This window comes from Octopus sinensis, linkage group LG3 (genome assembly GCF_006345805.1).
Source record: "Octopus sinensis linkage group LG3, ASM634580v1, whole genome shotgun sequence".
In the NCBI taxonomy this organism is placed as follows: Eukaryota; Metazoa; Mollusca; class Cephalopoda; order Octopoda; family Octopodidae; genus Octopus; species Octopus sinensis.
The window spans coordinates 141193255-141215606 of record NC_042999.1 but is presented as its reverse complement, the minus strand read 5'-3'; the positions used below and the strand labels follow the sequence as shown (position 1 = coordinate 141215606).

General features: G+C 35.1%; 1 protein-coding gene across 8 annotated transcripts in view; it reads right to left on the bottom strand.

Annotated features, from left to right (window-relative positions):
- The window catches only part of LOC115209960 (mRNA-decapping enzyme 1A-like), a 369797-nt gene that overhangs the window by 61265 nt on the left and 286180 nt on the right, over nt 1-22352 (bottom strand). For all 8 annotated transcript variants that reach the window (XM_036501427.1, XM_036501426.1, XM_036501425.1 and 5 more), the window contains one exon: nt 4866-4993. In XM_036501427.1, coding sequence (XP_036357320.1) covers nt 4866-4993 — 128 coding nt within the window. The remainder of the gene's footprint in view (nt 1-4865; nt 4994-22352) is intronic.

Here is a 22352-nt window from a genome sequence, read left to right as displayed (position 1 = left end):
CAAAGTGCAGGTTTTCCAGATTCTGTGGCATATATACTCCCTTACTGAATGGGATGCCTGTCAGTTGCAAGATTACTCATTTTTGCCTGCTGAATTTATTGGAACAAGATCAGTCTAGGAACTGAAACCACAATCTTATGATTGCAACACTCTAACCACTAAGCCACATGCTTCAATGATAGATAGAAGATTCAAGCAAGTGTGACCTATTGTATGTCTAAGCTATATATATATATTTAATAGTAAATAAGTTATGCTTGTCTAAATTCTCTTCAACTGTTGCAACTCATCCATATTCATTGCATATGTCTCATAATAATGTAGCATGACACTCCTTAATATGTTTCATACACTTCACTTTTTAGAGAGAGAGAGAGAGAGAGAGAGAGAGAGAGAGAGAGAGAGAGAGAGAGAGAGAGAGAGAGAGAAAAGAAGGAAACCCTGTTGCCAAAGAAAGTTGCAAGAAGCTGAATTTCTTCCACTCCTTTCTTAATCTTACCAATATTCTTTAAGTACAACTTTTCCAGTACTAATTGGATAACCTATATAATTGAAAATGTGAACTACATTTAATGAATCATCTAAACAATTCATTTATCTTACTTCATGGATATATCTGTTGGTAAATTTCTCTGTATAGCCAGCACATTGGAAGTACTGATTCATGCAACTTTTGTGTACCAATTCAAATAAGGAAACATAGAAAACTTTCTGTCAAGAAGTGATTCTAGGAAGAATAAAATAGCATAAGATTCAAGAAAAAAATTTGAGTTTAGAATGCAACCTAACAAAACACTGAAATTTATCAATTACACTGTGCATGCTCCAGTGTTTACCTACAGTTGTAAACTACACTGTTATATTTTCAATAATCTAATTTATTTTCATGCTATATAATTTTTTAACTAGGATCAGCTAACAACAAATCTGATCCTGACAATTGATCCACAAGCCAGAAAGCTGGCTTCCTCACAACTTGATTCTCTTCAGAGTAAAAATATACTTCATCCTCCACCAGCTACTAACTTTCTATAAAGCTCAAAGCTCAATAGAATACTGTTTCCACATCTGGCATGGTGCTGCTGCTGCTTTTATACACAGATATCTGAGACTGCATTCAGAGATAGGCCACCAGATGCACTGGCATGAATTTGCTAAGCAAACATACTTCAAATTCTGTCCTACGGACATGTTATCCGTTCCATCTCTCTCTCTCTCTCTCTCTCTCTGCATTTTGTACCATTACTACAGTGGTTTCTACTAGCTAGCTAGTCTTGTGCCAATCAACTCAAGCAATCCTGACACACTGACTTCCTTCTCCTCTCATTACCATTATTGTATCTTTCCAGGTCCAGCATTAATTAGTTCTTCCTCTTCAGAAAGTAGACTCTCTGGAATTCCTTCTTTCTACATGTTTTTTCTGCAAACTTCAGCTTGCAACAGTTTAAGAGGAATATCAAACATATCTCTATCATGAGTCTCAGAGGGCCTACAACCATTTCCCCCAGAAGAAACCAATAAAAAAGAGTAAACTAAAAAAAATGTCTATAGTTCCCACCCCTTGCAAAAACTGCATCATTAGAAAGTATAATGAAATAAATCATATAGTCTCTGTCATAACATCAAAGACAACGAATGACAAGTATAGTTATATGATGTATTTCATTAACCTGGACATCTTATTCCTTTTCTGGATGAAAGTATTCCATTTCATATTATTACATTTGGAAAATGGAAGAATGTTGCACTATCTCTGTTCTCTATAGATATAACTCTGAAGCCATGTGATTACATAATAAAAAAAATTGACTTTTCAATCATCTTCATTTTACTAATCCCACTCTAAAACAACAGACTCTGTGTTGTATGGTATGTGTGTGCATATGTGTACAAACACGCATTTTTTATACAGGTTTTAGTTTTCTAGCTGTACCTGACATGGTCACACGCACATGTGCATGCATGTATGTACGTGCACATGCCTGAGTGAGTGTGTTTGTGTAACATCCAGTCTCAGCCAGCTGGGTTACTGATGTCAGTCCTATTCCCCAATATGATGCTAAACCCAAAAGAAAACTAGAAATGATCCAGCATGTTTTCACATAATTGATTGTTCTTTCTTTTTGACTGACTCACTTAAGAGAATAACAATTATATACACTTGGAAAGAATATAAAAGATTGAGCACTAAATTTGGTATTGGACTACATATCAATGCTTGGAGTTGACATCGCCATATAGTTTTAAAATGTAATGCCAAGTCATTTACACACTGGAACAAACTATAAGTTTCAACTGTTTAAAGTTATTTCTGTCACCAAAATATATTAGAACAGAAATAAATACTTTTAAACAGCACTGAAAATATAAAAAATTGAGTAAATTCAGAAAATACAGGCACAGCTGTATCTGAACGTATATAGTTGAATGTATAAAAAAGAAAACGTATGAAATACTGTGTGTGTGCGTGTGTGCATGCGCACGTGTGTGTGTGTGTGTGTGTGTGTGTGTGTGTGTGTGTGTGTGTGAGTGAGTGTGTGTGTGAGTGAGTGAGTGTGTGTGTGTGTGTGTGTGTGTGTGTGTGTGTGTGAGAGAGAGAGAGAGAGAGATTTAAATTTTAAATTGCACCAAATGTATGTGTGAGTGCATATATACATAAATATACATATATGTACAAGATTTGTTTTGTTTTTTTTTAAAAATAGTATACTACTCTATCTTTGGTATTCAAGTAGTATTTTTCTACCTTGTTTTGCATCTATGTGCTTACTTGTGTGTGTGTATGAACCATTAAGTTACAGAGACATGATTAAACCAACATAGGTCATTAAGCAAAGGAAGTGATAAACACAAAGAGACACACACACTTATATATATAGAAAGTGGAGATCTTCTTTTCAACAAATGTACTTTAAAAAGGATGTGGAATGGAAAATTGGATCAGTCAATAAACTAGCAAAACAATTATTTAAGAATGAACATATAACTCAAAAATCATCTCAACATTAATTTATGGTTGTGAAACAAACACTTTATGATTGGAACACCAATCATAAGAAGACTACATAATCAACAATGCTGTCCAAGAAAAAGCTAACAGTCAAAACATAAAATCAGTCATAATAAAACACCAGATACTATGATTAGTACATGTGGCTAGAATGAAAGAAGACAGATTTCTTCATCAAATCCTTTTCAGTGAATTAACTACCAAGAAAAATAAGATATCAAGGATGTCCTTTCCACAATTACAAAGACCAACTAAAGTCAATTTTCAAAATGGCTGTAATTGAGACAAAATGGCTGTAATTGACAATTGAGACATAGGAAAATGAAGTTCAGAATCACATTGACTGGTATCATTCTAACAGCAGAAAGGACATTTTAAAGTCAAATGAATAAGTTGAAAAAAAGGAAACCCCAAAAACATAAAGAATGCAAGATACAACAACAAAACCCTCCCCTTTTCCACTCAGTTATCAAAGACATCAACATATGGAGGAATCACTGAATCAAACGGAAATTGTTATTCTAAGCCAAGAGAAATCTAGTTATATATATGCCACTGCAATAGAGTCAATTGCTTGACTTTTCATGACCAGATATATTATTTATCAACACATGATTTGACTTTCTAACTTCAGGGAAACAGAAACTGTAAAATACATGTATTTCCTAATGGCATTAGCAGTGCAAGTAAATTGAAACAGCTACAGATGGAATTGTAAACAGACAGATTTAATTAGCGGCAAGCTTATAGTATACATGCACAAAGATATGGACCCTACAATTTTCTTTTTTTATTTGTAAAAATTGGAAAGCATCATGCAATAGTTGAGTGCCAAATATAAGGCGTATGTGATAAAATTTGTATCATATAGTTTACTTTTAAAATGTCAAGAAACAACATTGGCTTACAATCTTTGATCTGTATTGGATTTGGGTCACTGTATGTACATATGCAGAATGCTCAAAATATTTTATCAAAATCTATAACTTATCTGTTAACTTCAAGTCAAACAGATTATCAGTCTCATATATTGATCCCACATTTACTATCTTGCAGAGAAAATATGTTTTTGTGAAATTTCTAGCTTTTGAAATATTGGCAGTTTTATCCACCCAAAGCAGATTATTTAAGATATAAAACTGATAGTTCATGAGATACAGAATAGCTATAATAAAGGTAATAAATAGGCCTATTAAAATGTATAACAACGAAATATCTATCAAATGAAAATCTGTTAAATTTCCAACATTTCTATTATGAAGCTATCATTTGTTTGCCAAAGAAGCCCCTCCTACTAATGCTGCCATTACAAATAACAAGGCATTTAACAAGCCCATGAGAGAGCCTTTACATGGTCATTCAACCACAATTCTCACCTTATCGTTTTCATCAAATCACACCTTATTGTCTTAAAACAAACAAACAAAGGAGGGAAATAATGGAGGATATTGTCCTAAATACAGTTTTGATAAAAACAAAGGCCAGATGTTCATGGCTGGAATGTCTTTCATTATAGGTCTCCTTGATCTGGGCTAAACAATAACAAGAATAATAGAGTATTTAACGACTGGTCTAGCCAAGTGTAACATTCAGTAGCCAGTTCAGCAATTGCCCTAGCATTCAGCAGCCAGTTCAATAAATCGTTACAGCATTCACTATTAAGTTAAGTCAATCACCCGACCATTCAGCCTGCAAGTACATAAAATTACAAGGCATTCAAAAGTCAGTGCAGTTGATTGCCATATTAAGTAATCCATCCAATGGTCAAAGCATTCAGTCAAACAGTAGAGTTAATTTACCATAGGTTCAGCAGTTAGTATAAGTATGAGCAACTAAAAATGAAGATAGAACATACCATTAGCAGTCCGGTAAAGCAAAAATGGATCATGAAGCTGAAACTCTAAATCCTTGGTGATTGGTTCAATAAGATTATTTGGTTCAAGGCGATTGAGTATCATAAAGCCATTGTATGGTGAGGCTGATCTGTAAATATGAATAAATGAAAATATTTAAAAAGATAAATAACTGGTAGATATTTATGGTAATATATTTGATGCAAAAATTATTTGAAAGATAATAACACAATTAGCAAAAGTACCAAATTGCTTTCCATGTGATGTGGGTTTATGTTTTACTTGGTGCTGGCTTTTTTATTCTAACGATTTGTCATGACTATCCAAGTCAATATTTAAGTTTAACATATACAAAAATAAATAATATAAAATAAATAATATAACATATACAAAAATAAATAATGACATGTATATATATATATATTTTGTTGTAGCAGGTTTTCTATCGCTAGATGCCTTTCCTGCCACCAATCCTCACCTGTTTCCAAGTAAGGTAATATTTCTCCACAACAAGACATGTATTCATAGAATATTATAAATGAAGGACACTAACTGCATGATGGTGATGCTCATTTACAACAACCATACAATGTCAAGGCAAGGAGACAATAATATGCACACATATGCATATACATATATATACATATATACACTCTCGGAGTGGTTGGCATTAAGAAGGGCATCCAGCTGTAGAAACTCTTCCAGATCAGATTGGAGCCTGGTATAGCCATCTGGCTTGCTAGTCTGCAGTCAAACCGTCCAAGCCATGCCAGCATGGAAAGTGGATGTTAAATGATGATGATGAAGATGATGATGATATATATATATGTGTATATATATATATAGGGAGAGAGAGAGAGAGAGAGAGAGAGAGAGAGAGAGAGAGGTGTGTGTGTGTGTGCACATACACAAAAAAAGGCTTCATTTGGTTTTTGTTTACCAAATCCACTTGAAGGTTTGGTTAGTTTAAGGCAATAGTAAAAGACACTTGTTCAAAGTACCACACAGGGGGACTGAACCTAGAGCCACGTGGTTGGGAAGCAAGCTTCTTACCACACAGTCACGCACATATATACATACATAGTTTTGGTATGTGGCATTTACCAACTTTGTTAAGTGTTGTGCATAAAACTTGGCTTTTATAACCTACTGCTAATTAAAATACATGTATGTGTGTGTGAGAGAAAGAGAGAGAATGTGTGTGTGTGTATATATATATATATATATATATATATATATATATATATACACACACATACATACATACATTTACATATATATACATGTAAAATGCATAGAAGAAAATGGAGAATTTCTACAAAATAACTTGCTGTAACTACAGATTACACATGTGACTGGAGCAAAGTGCTAGCTGAAGGAAGTAACATGATGGTGGAATGGTATGGTTGAGAGGGCAGTAAAGGCTAAGAGACAGGCTTGGAAAACCTGAAGGAAGATGGTAGTAGGGAGCATCACCAAATGGCAGAAGGGTAATTAGTTGACAGATATATCTGGCAAAGGGTGAAGCAGAAATGAAGAAATTTACACATGTCTTGCAATGTGAAGATCAGAGGCATGAAATGTTACAGACTGTGAGACATCGTGTGAAAGAGAACCGAGATATCATTGGTGAGAAGAAAATCTGGAATGATGAAAGTATATTTGCCATCAATATAGAAGAGAAGAAAGTGGTGTGGAAGTGTTATGATGCGAATCTGCTGAATACAGAGGTTAAAGAGGGGCTACTTCATGCTAGCCCCACAAAGAACCAGCTATTAAAGTTGACAGCAGCATAGTAGATAAAGAGCATGACTGGGAAATTGGTGAAAATATTGCAACTTCATAGTGTGTATATATAAATATATATATATATATGCATGTAAGTGTGTGTGTGTATGTGTGTGTGAAGTCTACAGTGGAGTCACTATAACTCAGTGTCAATTGGTTGAATTGATAGTTTACAAGTTAAAAGGTTGGTTAAGCAACACTGATGTGATTGTTACATGATTGCAATGATGATAGTAGTAGCAATTTTCACTATAAATGTTAGTAATGAGTAACTAATTATCTCAGTGTTCCCAGTAAAAATATTTATTTGGATGGTCTAGAGTCCCATGATATAAATATGCACTGCTTGAAACATTAGACTTTTCTGCATCCTCATGGTAAACCAATTTATGTTTCCCAATAATAAGTAGGTACTATGGAGAAGCATAGCTTACTGCATAAGGAATGTATTTTTGATAAGTCTTTTATTAGCTTGCAGAGCTTCATTCAAATATTTCTGTGATCATAAAGATGGAGCCTACTGACTTAACATATAACAAGACATAACAGAGTTTATTTGCTTACAGGAGTAAACGATAATTGATGAGTATTTTGCTAGAGTGCAGTGCTCCTATGTGTATAGCTTAGTACACATAAGAATACTACACTTTAGTAGAGAGAATTGTGTGAGGCTGATTTATCTTAAATACCCTACTTGAAGAAAATCTTCAAAGATCTGTTCAAAAGGCACATTACATTTAAACAGTTCAGATGACTGTGGTAAGTTTAATATGTATTTAAACGTTCCCTATGTTCCAAGGGTAAATTTTGAACTGGTGCCCAAGTTACTAGTCACATATTGTGAAGTAGTTGAGAGATAAATACCTCCCTAGATAGATTGCTGATGTATTGCAAGTAATATTCCCAGTTGATATGGTATATACTCCTGTCAGTTAAGTGAAATAGGTAATGCAGAATAAAATGTCTTGCCCAGAAACACAATAAAATCCCTTTTGAGTAAATGGGGGAATGTCTACATGATAATTTTATCTTGTTAGGAATAGCAGATAAATCTCTCTCATATCTGGACCAACTGATTTAAACAAAAGTTAATCATTACTGAAATGCTTTGATCATAGGAGTATTTGAAGAAAGCTAAACCACACAAAAATAACAAAAACAAAATGTGAATTTCAGTTGATGAGGAGTCCAATACTCTATTCACTCAGCTATGTTATTTTACATCTCTACCTTGCTGAACTCTATATCCAAAGAGCAGTCTGTTAGTCTATAGCAATGAGTTTAAAAGTTTACAGATTAGTGAGAGTGGTGATGCTCCTCACACTGATTTACCAAAGAAAAATATTCACTGTATGAAAAGATAATGCTTCTACTTTGCTTCTACGACCAAGCAGGTTACTGACATAAAATGAAGAAACTCATTATAACTAGACAGAATTACATAGACACAGATTAACAATTATAGCAGCAGTATGTTCAAAAAGTTGATCAAAATGTGTTCATTTCACAACTGAATACAGAAGGGAAATGTGTTTACTGTAACGTTTGTGCTAAGTTATTGTGCATATTGTTGAAGATAATTACAGTGTAAAAGCTCAAGAGGTGAATGTATCGACCACGTTTTCAATAGTGAAGTGATGGCTTTAAACAATAATCATTGTGTGGTGTTTATTGATTGACAACTGGACTGACCTAAACAATTAGTGTGAGTCAGGGAGTGTGTGTGCATGTGTGTGTGTGTTTGCATGCATGCATGTGCATGTGGTATATGAAAGGGAAAGAAAGGCTATGTTAGAGGGAAGAATAAGAAACTACCATATTATTTGTATTTAATAAACACTCTCCTGAGGAACTTTACATCAACCATAATATTTATATTCATAACCAGCATCTCAACAGCCCCTCTACTTCTGTACATATATTTTAACCACTCTTCCTCTTGCCAACTGAGTATGATGTACTTTATTGAGGTACTGAGAAAGGCTAATAAGAGCGAAACATGTCCAAGAGCAATGGTAGAAAACACTTGCTCAAGATATCACAGAGTGGGGCTGAACCCAAAACCATGTGATTGGGAAATAAACTTCTTAACGACACAACCATACTTCTACATAAACACATACACAAATGCACACACAAACATAATGGCGGTGCATCAGCATGGCCGCAGCTCTGAGCTGAAACTAGAGAAAAAAAAATATGTACACAAACACACACACACAAACATAAATATATATACACAAACACACACACACAAAAGCATAAAAAATATACACAAACACACACATACATAATTGCTGAGGAGGAGGAGGAGAAGAAGAAGAAGAAGAAGAAGAAAAAGAAGAAGAAAAAGAAGAAGAAGAAGAAGAAGAAGAAAGCTGGGTGTTGGAAAAATAAAAAAAAAACACTGAGGTGAGAAAGAAGAAAGTGTAGAAGAACTCTTTATCATTAATAATTTAATTAGTGCTTTATCAAGCAACTCTGGGTTGGACAGATCTTTAATACATTTTCATACTCTTTGATCTTACATTTTCTCACATGAAAAACCTTGCAAACTTTATTGTAATTACTTCTGCCCATGTTTTAATTCAATGCATTTTTTTCTCATCAACTCTCTATTGTTTACTTGCAACAATTCTTCATCAAGCATGTATTACATATCAGTACAAGCAAAGTTCGTGTTCTCATACATACATACATATGTATATATGTATACATATATAGATTATCAGTTACTTCTGATATACAGATAATCTCAATGTTGCACACCTTGTCTCTCAAATTTATATCATCACCTGCTAAAGGAAGAACAGATTGGATAATGTAGTTCTAGATACAATATGTTTTAAGAGAAACAGGTTGATCACAGTTGGAATGCCTTTCATCATGGATCAAAGCGGACCTTGAGATCAATAACAACAAATCCTATTTCATTCCTCACTAATTATTTCTTATCCTATAACTTCACTCTATGGTTTTTCAATGATTAAACTAAGTAGATTCTGAAATCTGTTGATACTTTTGATAACAAAGCTGACTGATAAGGAAGAATATAAACACAAACAAAGTAATTTAATGTTTGTCTGTACTGATTCTTATAAATTTCACCTTAACAATTTCAAATTCATATCTGTTTACAAGATGGTTGCAACATACAGCCATGTTATCTTTAAACACTGTAGTTCATTAGCTAACTTTCAATTTCAAAGCTGCTGCCTGAATCCATAATAGTGAAAACATTATAGATTCTGTTAAAGCAATTTAAAAGGATGGGCAGCAAAATAAAGTGAGTGCATCCATGCACATATGCATGCACACACACACATTCACATACATACATAACACAGCTTGTATTAGGAAACCTAAGACAAACTGGAAGTAGTCAAACTAAAGATGCCAAACCTTGCACAGTAGAAATTTAAGGATTTGCATACATCTTGCTATTCTCTTCATATGCTGGAAAAATAAAGGAGATTGCCTCATCAGAAGATATGTATTCCCTCATTCCCTGCATACACAGAATGCTTACCACAAATTTCTATTTAAACTTATTATAAACTAGAATTTTGCTATATTGGCAAAGACTGATTTACCTATCATGCATTTGTTGGTGGTGAGAATTAAATAATTTGTAGTTTACTTTGAATTTATCTTAGATTTTCTATTACACGCTGGATTGTGCATAATTATTTATTGATTATTAGATTTTCTATGGTGATTTAGCTCCATTTTACAAAAAGCATAGAAACGTAAGAATATGTCAAAATATAAGAGAACAATCTAATATGTTTGCTTTTAATGTGAGTAATTGAGCAAAATAGGCATAGATGAAATATGTTCTCCTTCTGCATAACATTGCATATTGCAATGTCCTCTAACTTGTCTAATTTTTCATTACTTCATGTATTTGCCAGGAAACTTAATATTTAGTATATGAAAAATTATCTTATCTCTTGTCTCAATGTTTGTGATCCTATGAAATCTGATACCAATTTGTTAGGTTGTTAGGTGTTTTTTCTCAAATAACCTTGTATAATTGCTCAAGTAAGTGATTTAATTAACAGCTATACAAATAAATGAATCTTTGGAGCTGACAGAAGTGAATTGATTGAAGAGAGAAGAACAGCAAATTTAATGTCTGAATTTATCACTTTATGTTTTGACTTCAAACCTGACTAGGGTTGACTTACATTCTTCCAGAACCAAAAAGTTAAGTATTAGTAATATTTTAAGGTTGAAGTAATTGACTGTGCTTTTTATGTGAACATTATTCCTGTAGCTAGTGGCAAGAACAGATTATATGTAAGATAAAGTAATTTCAAACTTCCTCAAATATCCAGGAGATCCTTAGATGTAGCACATAGTTTCCATTACGTAGATGATCAAATTAGTAGCAGAGGAGGTTGTTCTGAAAGCTATCTGAACTTTGCCCAGCTATCTGAATTGGCTGGGCAAAGTTCAGATAGCTATTACCTTTGTTGGTAGCAAAGAGCTTCTCTCTAAACATGAAAGGCAGATTGTAGGATGCCTGTGTAAGGTCAGTTATACTATATTATAGTGAAACGCGGGTTGTGACTGCAGAGGACATGTAAAAGCTTGAAAGGAATGAAGCCAACATGCTCTATTGGATGTGCAATGTTAGTTTGCATGTATGACAAATATAAATGTTTTCAGAGAAAAATCAGGCATAAGAGGAATCAAATGTAGTGTGAAAGAGAGAAAGCTGCACTTGTATGGTCATGTGATGTACATGGATGTGGACAGCTGCATAAAGAAGTACTGATTTCTAAATGTGGAGGAAACCTGTGGAAGTGGAAGACCCAGGAAGCCATGGAAAATGAAGTGATGAGAAATGATCTTCAAATGTTGAGTCTCACAGAGGAGAGGACAAAGGACTGAGACAATTGGTAATTTGCTGTGCTTCAGAAAACATGTCCAGCTAAGTAAAATCGAGGTCATAAAGGCATGTCCTTTATGTCCATGCCCTTCCTCTCCTGCACACAGTCTGCCTCCCAAACAAATCTCTCCCACAGCTCCCTCCCCACCCCTCTGCTCTATCCTCCTTCACTCTTCCTCATGTACCTACCTCCACATAATAAGTCCCTGTGGTATCTCTTCCTTACATTATATCTTCCTAATATCCCCTCCCTCTACTTGTGCTCACTCATTACATTCCCTCACTCTATCTACCACTCTCCTTTTGCAATCTCTTGAACTCAGCAACCCACTTGCTCTCTCCAGTCTTGGCTCCACTTCATTATATACACCTTGCTGTATCTTGGGTAAATGGCCACCCTATTACATCTTCATCATCTTTTCTCTCTCCTCTCTCTCACTCTTCTCTCTCTCTTTCCACTCTCTTCCCATCTGAGGTAGCCATGTTTCCCTTCTATTGTAAAAGTCCTTTTTCTCTCCCTCAATATTACTCCCACCTTAGTTGCAGAGACTTGTCTTGCAAGTTACTTGGCAACCTCACTGGTGCTGGTGCCACATAAACAGCATGCAATACACTCTGTAAAGTGGTTGGCATTAAGAAGGGCATCCAGCCATAGAAACCATACCAAAGCAGATATCAGAGATTGATGCAGTCTTCTGACTTGCCAGTTCCTGCTGAACTGTCCAACCCATGCCAACGTGGAAAATGAATGCTAAATGATGATAATGATGATAAAAGAAAATGAAATTATATTATTCAAAAGCAAGCATACATAGAATGGTTGAAAAAAGACCAGTGCTAGTCAAATAAAATTAAGAATTTCTTACATCAGTACAAAGCCATATGTTTATTAGTGGAAGTGGGATACAGCCAACAGAATTTATCCTCACATGTTTGGAATTTACTATATTGATTCATGAGGAATGAATGGCAAAGTCGATCCAGGTTAGATTTGAACTCAAGGACATAATGAAATGAAAATAAACTGTGCAAGTAATCTTCTCTGGTCCTCAACCATTTCTATCAGTTCACTACCTTCAATAAAATGAATACTGAATCTAAGAGAAAACACAGACACTGTAAGATGGACATACATACAAAACATGATGGAATTCTCATTGACATAATATTGGTTTCTAACTTTTTGGAAATAACAGAATTATAGTTTCTAACATTCATTGATATAATATTCATGAACTGAAGCTGTGATGATTATTCTTACAAATTGGTTATGTCATGGTGAGTTGGAAGTATTCTTCTCAGAAGCTTGTCTCTTATCCCAGCTTGGTTTTCATTCCAAATTGTACAACTTTTTTATTTCACTTACACTGCTGATGTCATACTAACACCAATTTCCTATAAATTAATTAGGTCTGACAATTCTTTGATGTATATGGCTGATTATCAAAAGTACAGACATTCACTGTTTTGTACTAATGGATGTGATAAATACTTATTCTTTATCTTTTTGGTTTGATTTAGTATACAAGACCTTAGATGTAAACGGGGTGCAGAAATTGTTTCTAGCATGATCCACTGGATGTGTAATGTCAGTGTCCATGCATGATAGAGTGTAAGCGCCCTGTGAGAAATGTTGGGCATAAGAAGCATTGGATGCAGTGTGCAGGAGAGACGATTGTGTTGGTATGGTCATGTACTACGGATGGATGAGGAGAGATGTGTGAAGAAGTGCCACTCCCAAACTGTTGAAGGAATCCGGGGTAGAGGTAGACCTAGGAAGACATGGGACCAGGTGGTCATGCATGACCTTTGTGCTTTGAGTCTCACAGAGGCTATGACGAAAGACCGAGACCTCTGGAGATATACTGTGACTTCGAAGACCCAACAAATGAAATGATGGCCTGCTGTGCTAACCTTGGATTGTAGAGTGACCCGCTGTTCTTGAGGAGACCTATTGAGTCAAGTAGATCAACATCAAAATAAAAATTCAAATGGAAATTGTAGTTAAGACACCCGTGATGGTGACACATAAAAAGCACCGTCCAAACGTGGCAGATGCCAGCGCCACCTGACTGGCGTCCATGTCGGTGACACATAAAAGCACCAACCGATCATGGCCATTTGCCAGCCTGCTCTGGCCCCTGTGCTGGTGGCAAGTAAAAAACACCCACTACACTCACATAGTGGTTGGCGTTAGGAAGGGCATCCAGCTGTAGAAACACTGCCAAATCAGACTGGAGCCTGGTGCAGCCTCCATGGCTTACCAGACCCCGGTCAAACCGTCCAACCCATGCTAGCATGGAAAATGGACATTAAATAATGATGATGATGATAGGAAGTAAAAATTGCATGATGTTCATGATTTTTCAGTGTCATTAATGATTCCACCGAAATGAAAAAGCTCAGTGAGGAATTGAAACCATTTTGTAAACTCTACTTACTGGGAGCATTTCTCTGTTCACCATCAACAGTCAAGTAAAAGAAATAATTATTTAACATGTATATGTGTGCATATGTGTGTGTGTGTGTGTGTGTGTGTGTGTATGAGAGAGAGAGAGAGAGCCGATACATAGATAATATGTTAGGATAAGAAGACTAAAGCCAATAATGACAGCTATTTATCTAGTAAACTATCAAATATTGGAAAGATAAATTGGTAAACTATGAAGAGTAAATGGTAATTTTATACTAAATTAGGTGGTGATTTGTAAATGTTGAACTTATAATAGAAACAACAAAGGATGAAGCAATGTTAAGAATTTTTGTTTAACGACATAATAGTGAAATCTCTGTAAAAAGATAAAAATCCACCCTCCCAATGAAAATAATAAAAAGTTATTCTATACATTGATAGTAGAAGAGGAACATAAAAAAAATTATTCCAAGTGAAAGCTTTCTGTTCAGATTTATATGTTAATATCCCAGCAAAGATACAGCCACAGCAGCAGTTGCAAATATAAAATGCATATACTAGCGTCAAGTGAATAACTGAAAGGTTAGATGCAAAAAAGAAAACAAGTTATCAGACTGAATTTAATGGAAATAAATTTTTGTCTGTTTTAATAAGAAATAGAATTTTGATTGTTTTAATAAGAAATAGAATTTAAAGAAAAAAAACAAGAAAAAGGAAAAAGTGAATAAGTTTTTTTTTAATTAGTCTATGGAAGAAAAGTAGTGCATATAGCTTTTACAGGTACTTGTGGGTAAAATTTCTAGAGCTGGGACTAGAAACAAAAATTTAATAAGGGTAACAAAAGGAAGGGAGATAAGTGAGGCAGGTGAGCTTCAGTAAAAGTAGTATATAGTCATAAACCTTATAGAAGCAAAGACCATAATAGCAACACCAGAAAAGATGGAGATAAACACAACTCTGTGGTAGCTAAATGGTGGTACTAAATGTTTTCATATTGGATGGATACACTCTTTTTAAATAGCACTATTTTGTTGAGTATTCAATTTTAAAGCCAGGTTCATCTATTGGTTTGGCTTTCTATACATTGAATCAATGGTTAGAGTGGTTAGAGTTATTCTAGGAAATAGAATTAAAAAAAAAGGTCAAAACTATGATGAATCCAAAATGTTGACCAAAATACTTAGTGCAGAAATATAACAAAATGCAAAGAATCTTGTGTAATTCCTTGACAGAGTCAACAGAGTAATTCTTTGAAGTATCAATGCACACAATGTTATAATGCTTTTCCAAAGTAGAACATTTTAGTGTTTCTACTTCTATTATTGTTTTAAAGCAATCATTTGGTTCCCTAAGTAGAACAGCTAAATCCCTTGCATATCAAAGCAACTCTTGATATGATATAAAACGGATATCAGCAAGACATAATAGTGGTTTGTGGAAATTATTACTCTTGCATGTAGTTATTTGCTATGATGGCTATAGCATCTTATGACTGTAAATATATTAGATGGAACCTATATGAAAGAGAGAAGCAATTTAATCATTGAAAAAATGCTTGATAGTTTTTAGGTGTAGGAAAAGGGAAATCATTTTATTTTTGCTTTATTCAATGGCCTAAGTAATCCAACTGGGTGATTGATTCAATGGTACAAGAGAAATAAAGCTGAATGTATGACCCAGTTTCAATTTTCAATTAAAGTAATATCATTTCATTTACAGCCTCAAAAACTGCTTGAAGGTCACAACATCTCACCTACTCTATTGATCAAATGCCTTGGGCCTATGTAAGAAATCAATAATAAAGTGTTGATGAAGGACAGATTCAGTTGAGGACTTAGAATTTTCGTTGTTGCTATTTTTCATGTTGTAAGCTGTGAGTGTCACTACTTCCCCCATCAATCAGCAGCAGTAAGTGGTAAGAAGCAGCAGTTTTGCAGACATATGATAGCTCCTTTATACTAAAATATAGCTAGAGTAAAGTGGGAAAGGAAAGTCATGTTTGATGCAAATTGGTAGTTCATGAGGGTTTGTTGATATAATCTACAGATACAACTACACAAATACAATTACAAATGATCACTGATCACTATGAATATATATTTGGCAGAAATATAACCAGTCAAAGGTCAGTTAAGTTCACCATCTGATAAAACAGAACATATACCATCATAGAGTCCAGAATGTGGAGGATACTAATTCAAGTAATTATATCTTGGTATACTCATAAGAAAAAAGTTACTGATAGTTAAATCAATAAAGCAATAGGCACCAAGTGAAGCTTCATAATTTTATTGCAATCTGACAAAATGTTACGCGTTATAACACATATTTAGTAGTTGTCTGTATGTATAACAATGCAAATAGTAATTGTGGTGCTGGGTTCAACATCTGTGGATACTCAGAAGAGGTGGTGGCCCCATCCGATCTTATCTACATGCCTAAATATACCATGAAAAAAATGTGCTGTTCCTCTGATACAACAATGGAAGAAGCTTTTGTTTCTCTCTCTCTCTCTCTCTCTTTCTTTCTTTCTCTCCTTTTCTTTCTTTCATTCTGTCTCTCTCTCTCTCTCTCTTTCTCTCTCTAAACCACAGATACTCTGGGAAACTAATTTTCTCATATACCCTGGAGGCTCACTAGAGGTAGTGAATAATTTCTGCTACCTAGGGGATCAAATTAGTAGAGGGGAAGGATGTACTGAAAGTGTAATAGCTAGAATAAGAATAGGATAAAGAAAATTCAGATAGGATAAAGATTTTCTTTATCCTATCTGAATTTTCTTTATCCTATTCTCTCACCAAGTGAAAAGAAGATTGTATGATGCATGTATATGAAGAACAATTCTACAATGGAAGCGAGACATGGGCCATGAATGCAGAGGACATGTGTATGCTAGAAAGTAAACAAGGCTTGTATGCTCTGCTGGATGTGTAATGTAAGTGTACACGTTCAACAGCGATGGTGTATTGAGAGAGAAGTTAGATATAAGAGGAATTAGATGCAGTGTGCAAGAGAGAAAACTGCACTGTTCTGGTCATGTGATGTAGATGTATGCTGACAGCTCCATATAGAAGTGCCAATCTCTCAAAGTGGATGGAACATGTGGAAGAGGGAGACACAGGACAAAGTGGTGAAAGACGATCTCCAGATGCTGAACCTTTGAGATGAGATGAGAAAGAACTGAAATACCTGGCACCTTGTCATATGCAAGAAGACCCATCCTCCACAACAGAAGTGCCAAGGTCTGCAAGAGTTGTATGCCAATGCCACATAAAAGCACTTGTGTGGTGCCATGCCACACCGAAAGCACCCAGCACACACTGTAAAATGGTTGGCATTAGGAAGGGCATCCAGCCATAGAAACCAAGCCAGATCAGACTGGAACTTGGTGCAACTCTCCTGGAAAATAGACATTGATGATGATCGCACACACACACACACACACACATTATATATTAGGTTGAGGAAAAAGTTTGTGTGCTGTGTTGAAATAATGGTTTTTTTATATATTTTTGCGGTGCATGTGTTCATTCAGTTCATTATTTTAACACAGCACACAAACTTTTTCCTCAACCTAGTATATACTAAATTGATAGTTCATGTCCTGTCATTGGCGCTATGCAGTATTTCTGGCTTAAGTGCTTAACTCACAAGAATATACATTATTGGTGGTACTGAAATAATTTCTGTAAGCTAACAAATCTCTCATTAACTTTACAATGTAGTACAGATGCCTGGGTCAAGTGACACATTGCAACGCTACAGACTGGATATGAAACTTTGACTTTAGCTACACCCTCTACACACACTGAATCATTGTCTATGATCTGTCTATCAAACAATAACAGGTAATGCACAATTATTTTGAGAATGTTGATGGTCAAATTGATAGCATATCAGCCACCAACTGAGAGACGTGTTTTATATTGTGTCACTGCTGTTGTATTTGTTTCCATTTAAAGAGACTTTACTCTTAATATACAAGTTTACCCACCTCAGAGTAGGGAATACTGAGTGGCAAAATACCCCATAATAAGCAGTGGATGAACATGCCATTAACAAGTGGGACTGAATTATATACCTCTGACACAGAAAATCTACCTGCTTCTTGATGAGGGAAAGAGTTAACTTACATTTTTTTTTATCTTTTAACCTAGAAGGAAAGTGGTGTCCAAGATTATTTTCAGAGCTTCTGTAATTGGTGGGAGTGGGGAGGAGATAGCCTCAAACCAAAGATCTGGTCCAAATGCTTGCACTCCACTAAAAGCTTCCAAGGTGCCAAGTGGTGATGCTAAACTAGGTGATGGATTGAGTCAACCACTCAGGAAAGCTACAGTGAGGTTTGAATTCAGAATGCAAAGAGTTGGAACAAATATTACAAGACATCTGGTCCAATGATCTTACATATCTGCCAATCCACCACCCTAGCAAGATAGAAAATTAAGCACAAGACATTGCTTTTTGATTAAAAAAGTAACATAATTCTTATGAGATTAGAATGTATGAGTTTAGTGGGTTTGATATTTAACTTAATTATAGCAAACTAATTTTAAAAACTGTCTTAAGAGACATCCACAAATGTATGATTACAGGCAATGAACTGAAAGCTATGCAGGTGTGGTTGATTGTTGCTTCTCAACATCTTTGAGAATTATGTCAATTGATAAAAACACTTGTAAGCTATACAGTTCCCTAACCATCTACAGTGATTAATTCTATCTCACTATATAGCATGTATTTACAGTCAGGTGAACTAGGATGTATGAGACAATGATTTAAACCTCTTTGAAACATATACTAAGGATTGAAGACCATGACTTCACAGCACAGCACATTTGAAGTCTATAAATGAGATTATTCTCAAAGTAAGACCCATAGACTTGTTACTCTCAGAGTACTGCTATAGATCCTAATGATTGGTTTAGGTGAATGAGTTTCTTAATGAAAATATAAAAAAAGAAAAAAAAGTTTTCTTTTTAAAACCTAAAAGATTCAAATTTGACTTTATAACCAGTTTCTGAAGAGTTATTTTGATCAGAATCATATTCTTTTTTTAAAAAGACACTTGTCTATGACAAATTGTTTTCTAAGAAGTTTTGGTAACCTTCCTCTCAGTCCACTCAGCTGGCAAAAGTGAGTTGTACCAGTAATTCAAGGAGACAGCCTTGATACATTCTGTGTCACATTGAATCACTCTGAGAACTATGTTAAGGTGCATGTGTCTGTGGACTGCTCATCCACTTGCACATTAATTTCACAAGCAAGCTGTTCCATTGATCATATCAACTGAAACACTTGTCCTCGTGACTGACAGAGAATGAGGCCAAGGTCTCTCAGCTAAGGCAAGTAAAAGATAACTAGAATGTCCTCAGCAGGATATGAACTCATTACTGAAATGTGAAAAGGTAATATTACATCCATTTAGCAATTCTGAATGATCAGAAGAACAAATTTTTTTATTAATACCAACTAGTTCATAAAGCCAACGCTTAATTACAATTTCTGTTGTATTAAGTACACAAGAAAGTATTTTGCTTCAGGAAATGATGCTAGTCAAAAATAGGGAAGTTGAATTAAGTCTAATTTAGTGTTTAGTTTTAAAAAAATGACAGCAGTGAGGCATAAACAACTCAAGTGTTGTTAATTTGATTATTGTATCCATTTTGATTTGAGACCATTAATATTAGATGGTAAAGGAAAAACAAACTATGTAGAGATTGTTCTTCTTAAGTACTCTTAAAATGTTCATAATAGAAAAATATTTAAAACAACAAGCAAAAAAATATTAATTTAGTTAATTAAAAAATTGTACTTTGATCCATCTTTTAAAATTCATTGAAAATTTATTTGTGTAAAACAAATTGATAGCTCACAAATTTAGTCAAGATGACTAAACATAAAGAAGAGCATGGAATTAACACTACAAATGAAATATAGCACTTAACTACACTATATTCTACATACTTATCTACACACATGTATGTTTGCATGTGATTATGCATGTGTGTATGTTTGTATGGTTATATATATAAGGCTGTGTGGCTAAGAAATTTGCTTTCAAACCATACTGTTTGGGTTCAATTCTACTATGTGGTACCTTGGGTTAGTGCTTTCTACTATAGCCCTGGACTGACCAAAGCCTTGTGAGTGGAATTTGGTTGATGAAAATGGAAAGAAACCTGTTGCATGTATGTATGATGTAGGTAGGTGGGTGATATACGTGTGCATGGGTGGGGGTATGGTATGTGGTGTGTATGTGTGTGTGTATGGGGTATGTGTGTGTGTGGTGGAGTGTGTGTATGTGTGTGAGTTTGTATTTCCTTGTCTTGACATCATGCGATTGTTGTGAACCAGCATCACCATCATTCAAGAGGTGTTATTTATTTCGAATCCTCTACAAAAACATGTCTGGCCATGGAGAAATATAACTTGCTCCAAAACAGGTGAAAATAGAAAACCTGCTGCAATGAATTCCATCTAATCCATGCAAGCATGAAAAAGTGAATATTAAACAGCTGTTATGTGTGTACATGTGCACAAGCATGCACACACACACACACACACACACACACACACACACACACACACAGCTACAGTGTCAAATGTCTGAAATAAGTAAACAATAAAAGAAAGATATGCATACATGTGTGTGTGCATAAATATCTATATATAGAGAGAGATAAATTCCATGGTAGCAAAGAAAATTAAGAAAATTTCTTTGCTACCAGTGGTATATAGGAAATAGAGGGTAAATGTTTTTATTTTTCATTCTCTTTCAAAATTATCCCTAATAGTGGTTTGGAGTTTAACTACTCCTTCTAGCAGGTCAGATGTCCTGTTATGGTGATCTCTTATGTGTTTAAATGTACACTGTATTTATATATATATATATATATATATATATGCACACACACATACACTGTGATGGTTGGATACACATATATTTCTATTTCTCCCTTCTCTATCCTTTTCTGTCCTTGTCTGTGTTATCTTTCAAAATAAGAGTGAATACTTGAAATGTAAAAGACATTTCCTTTGTTTTCCATTTCCTGAGCATCAAACTCACACACACTGTGTTCATTTTTTAACCTCATCTTTGTGTTGTATTTTTGTACCATATATGCATATGAGGCCTGATCAATAAGTATCCAGACTGTTGCCATAGTAAGGAAGTGAAAGCATGCAGAGTAAAGCCGCTTCACAAAAATTGACCATGAACTCTGCTGTGCATGTGCACTAAATGTTAATGTTCTATTCCACTTCCACTGTTTACAGCAGTGCTTGGAAGGAAGGTGTGTAGTGTATGATCGTTGCATTGACCATGACAGAGAAAGTTGCCATGGAGATACCTGCTCAGAGGCCTACGCAAAGTTGCAGAAAGTGTATGGAGAGGAGTGTATGAGCTGCACACAGGTGTACATGTGGTTCAGACGTTTCCAAGATGGCCAAAAAATGTTGATATTGGGAGACCTGCAACCAGCAGAACTGAGAAAAACATCGCAGATGTGCATACAACTATGAAGGAAAATCATCAAATCACCATCCATGAGTTATCAGAGGATGTGCAGATTAGTTACAGTTCAGTTCAGTCCTTTATCACTGAGGATTTGGGTATGAGATGTGTGTCTGCCAATCAGCTGACTAAAAAGACACTCGGGTTTCAGCTGTATAAGATCTCCTTGATTGTGTTGATAATGATGAAAACTTTTCGAAAACTTTGTGTAGGCCTCTGAGCAGGTATCGCTAAGCTTTTGGCAAAATTTGATGCAGATTCTCTGTTCAACTTTCTCTGTCATGGTTATTGTGATGATCACATGCTGCACACCTTCCTTCCAAGCACTGCTATAAACTGCAGAAGTGAGCTACAATGTTCCAGAGGAGTAGGTGAGGAGTCACAAAATGGTAGAGTGTCTGATAAAATGCCTAGTAGCATTTAATTGCAACACTTTACTGATGTCCTCAACTTTGTCTTTAATTCCCCCAGGCACATTAGAATAAGTACTGGTGCAGGCATAGCTGTGTGGTTAAGAAGTTTGCTTCCCGATCATGTGATTTTGGATTCACTCCCACCGTATGACATTTGGGCAAGTGTCTACTATAATCCCAAGCCAAACAATGTCTTCTGAATGGATTTGGTAGATGGAAACGGAAATAAGTTCTGTGTGTGTGTGTGTGTGTATACCTGCATGTTTGTACAGACACACATATATCTTGCGCTTAAGAATCAGATGTAGCATGCAAGAGAGAAGACCATGTTGATTAGGGCATGTTGTGTGTATAAATAAAAAAAGCTGTATACAGAAGTGTTGATCACTTAAAGTGGATGGCTCTACTTCCCTTCACTGAAAAATAAAAATTTATTGCCACTAGAGACAAAGGTTTCAGAATCTA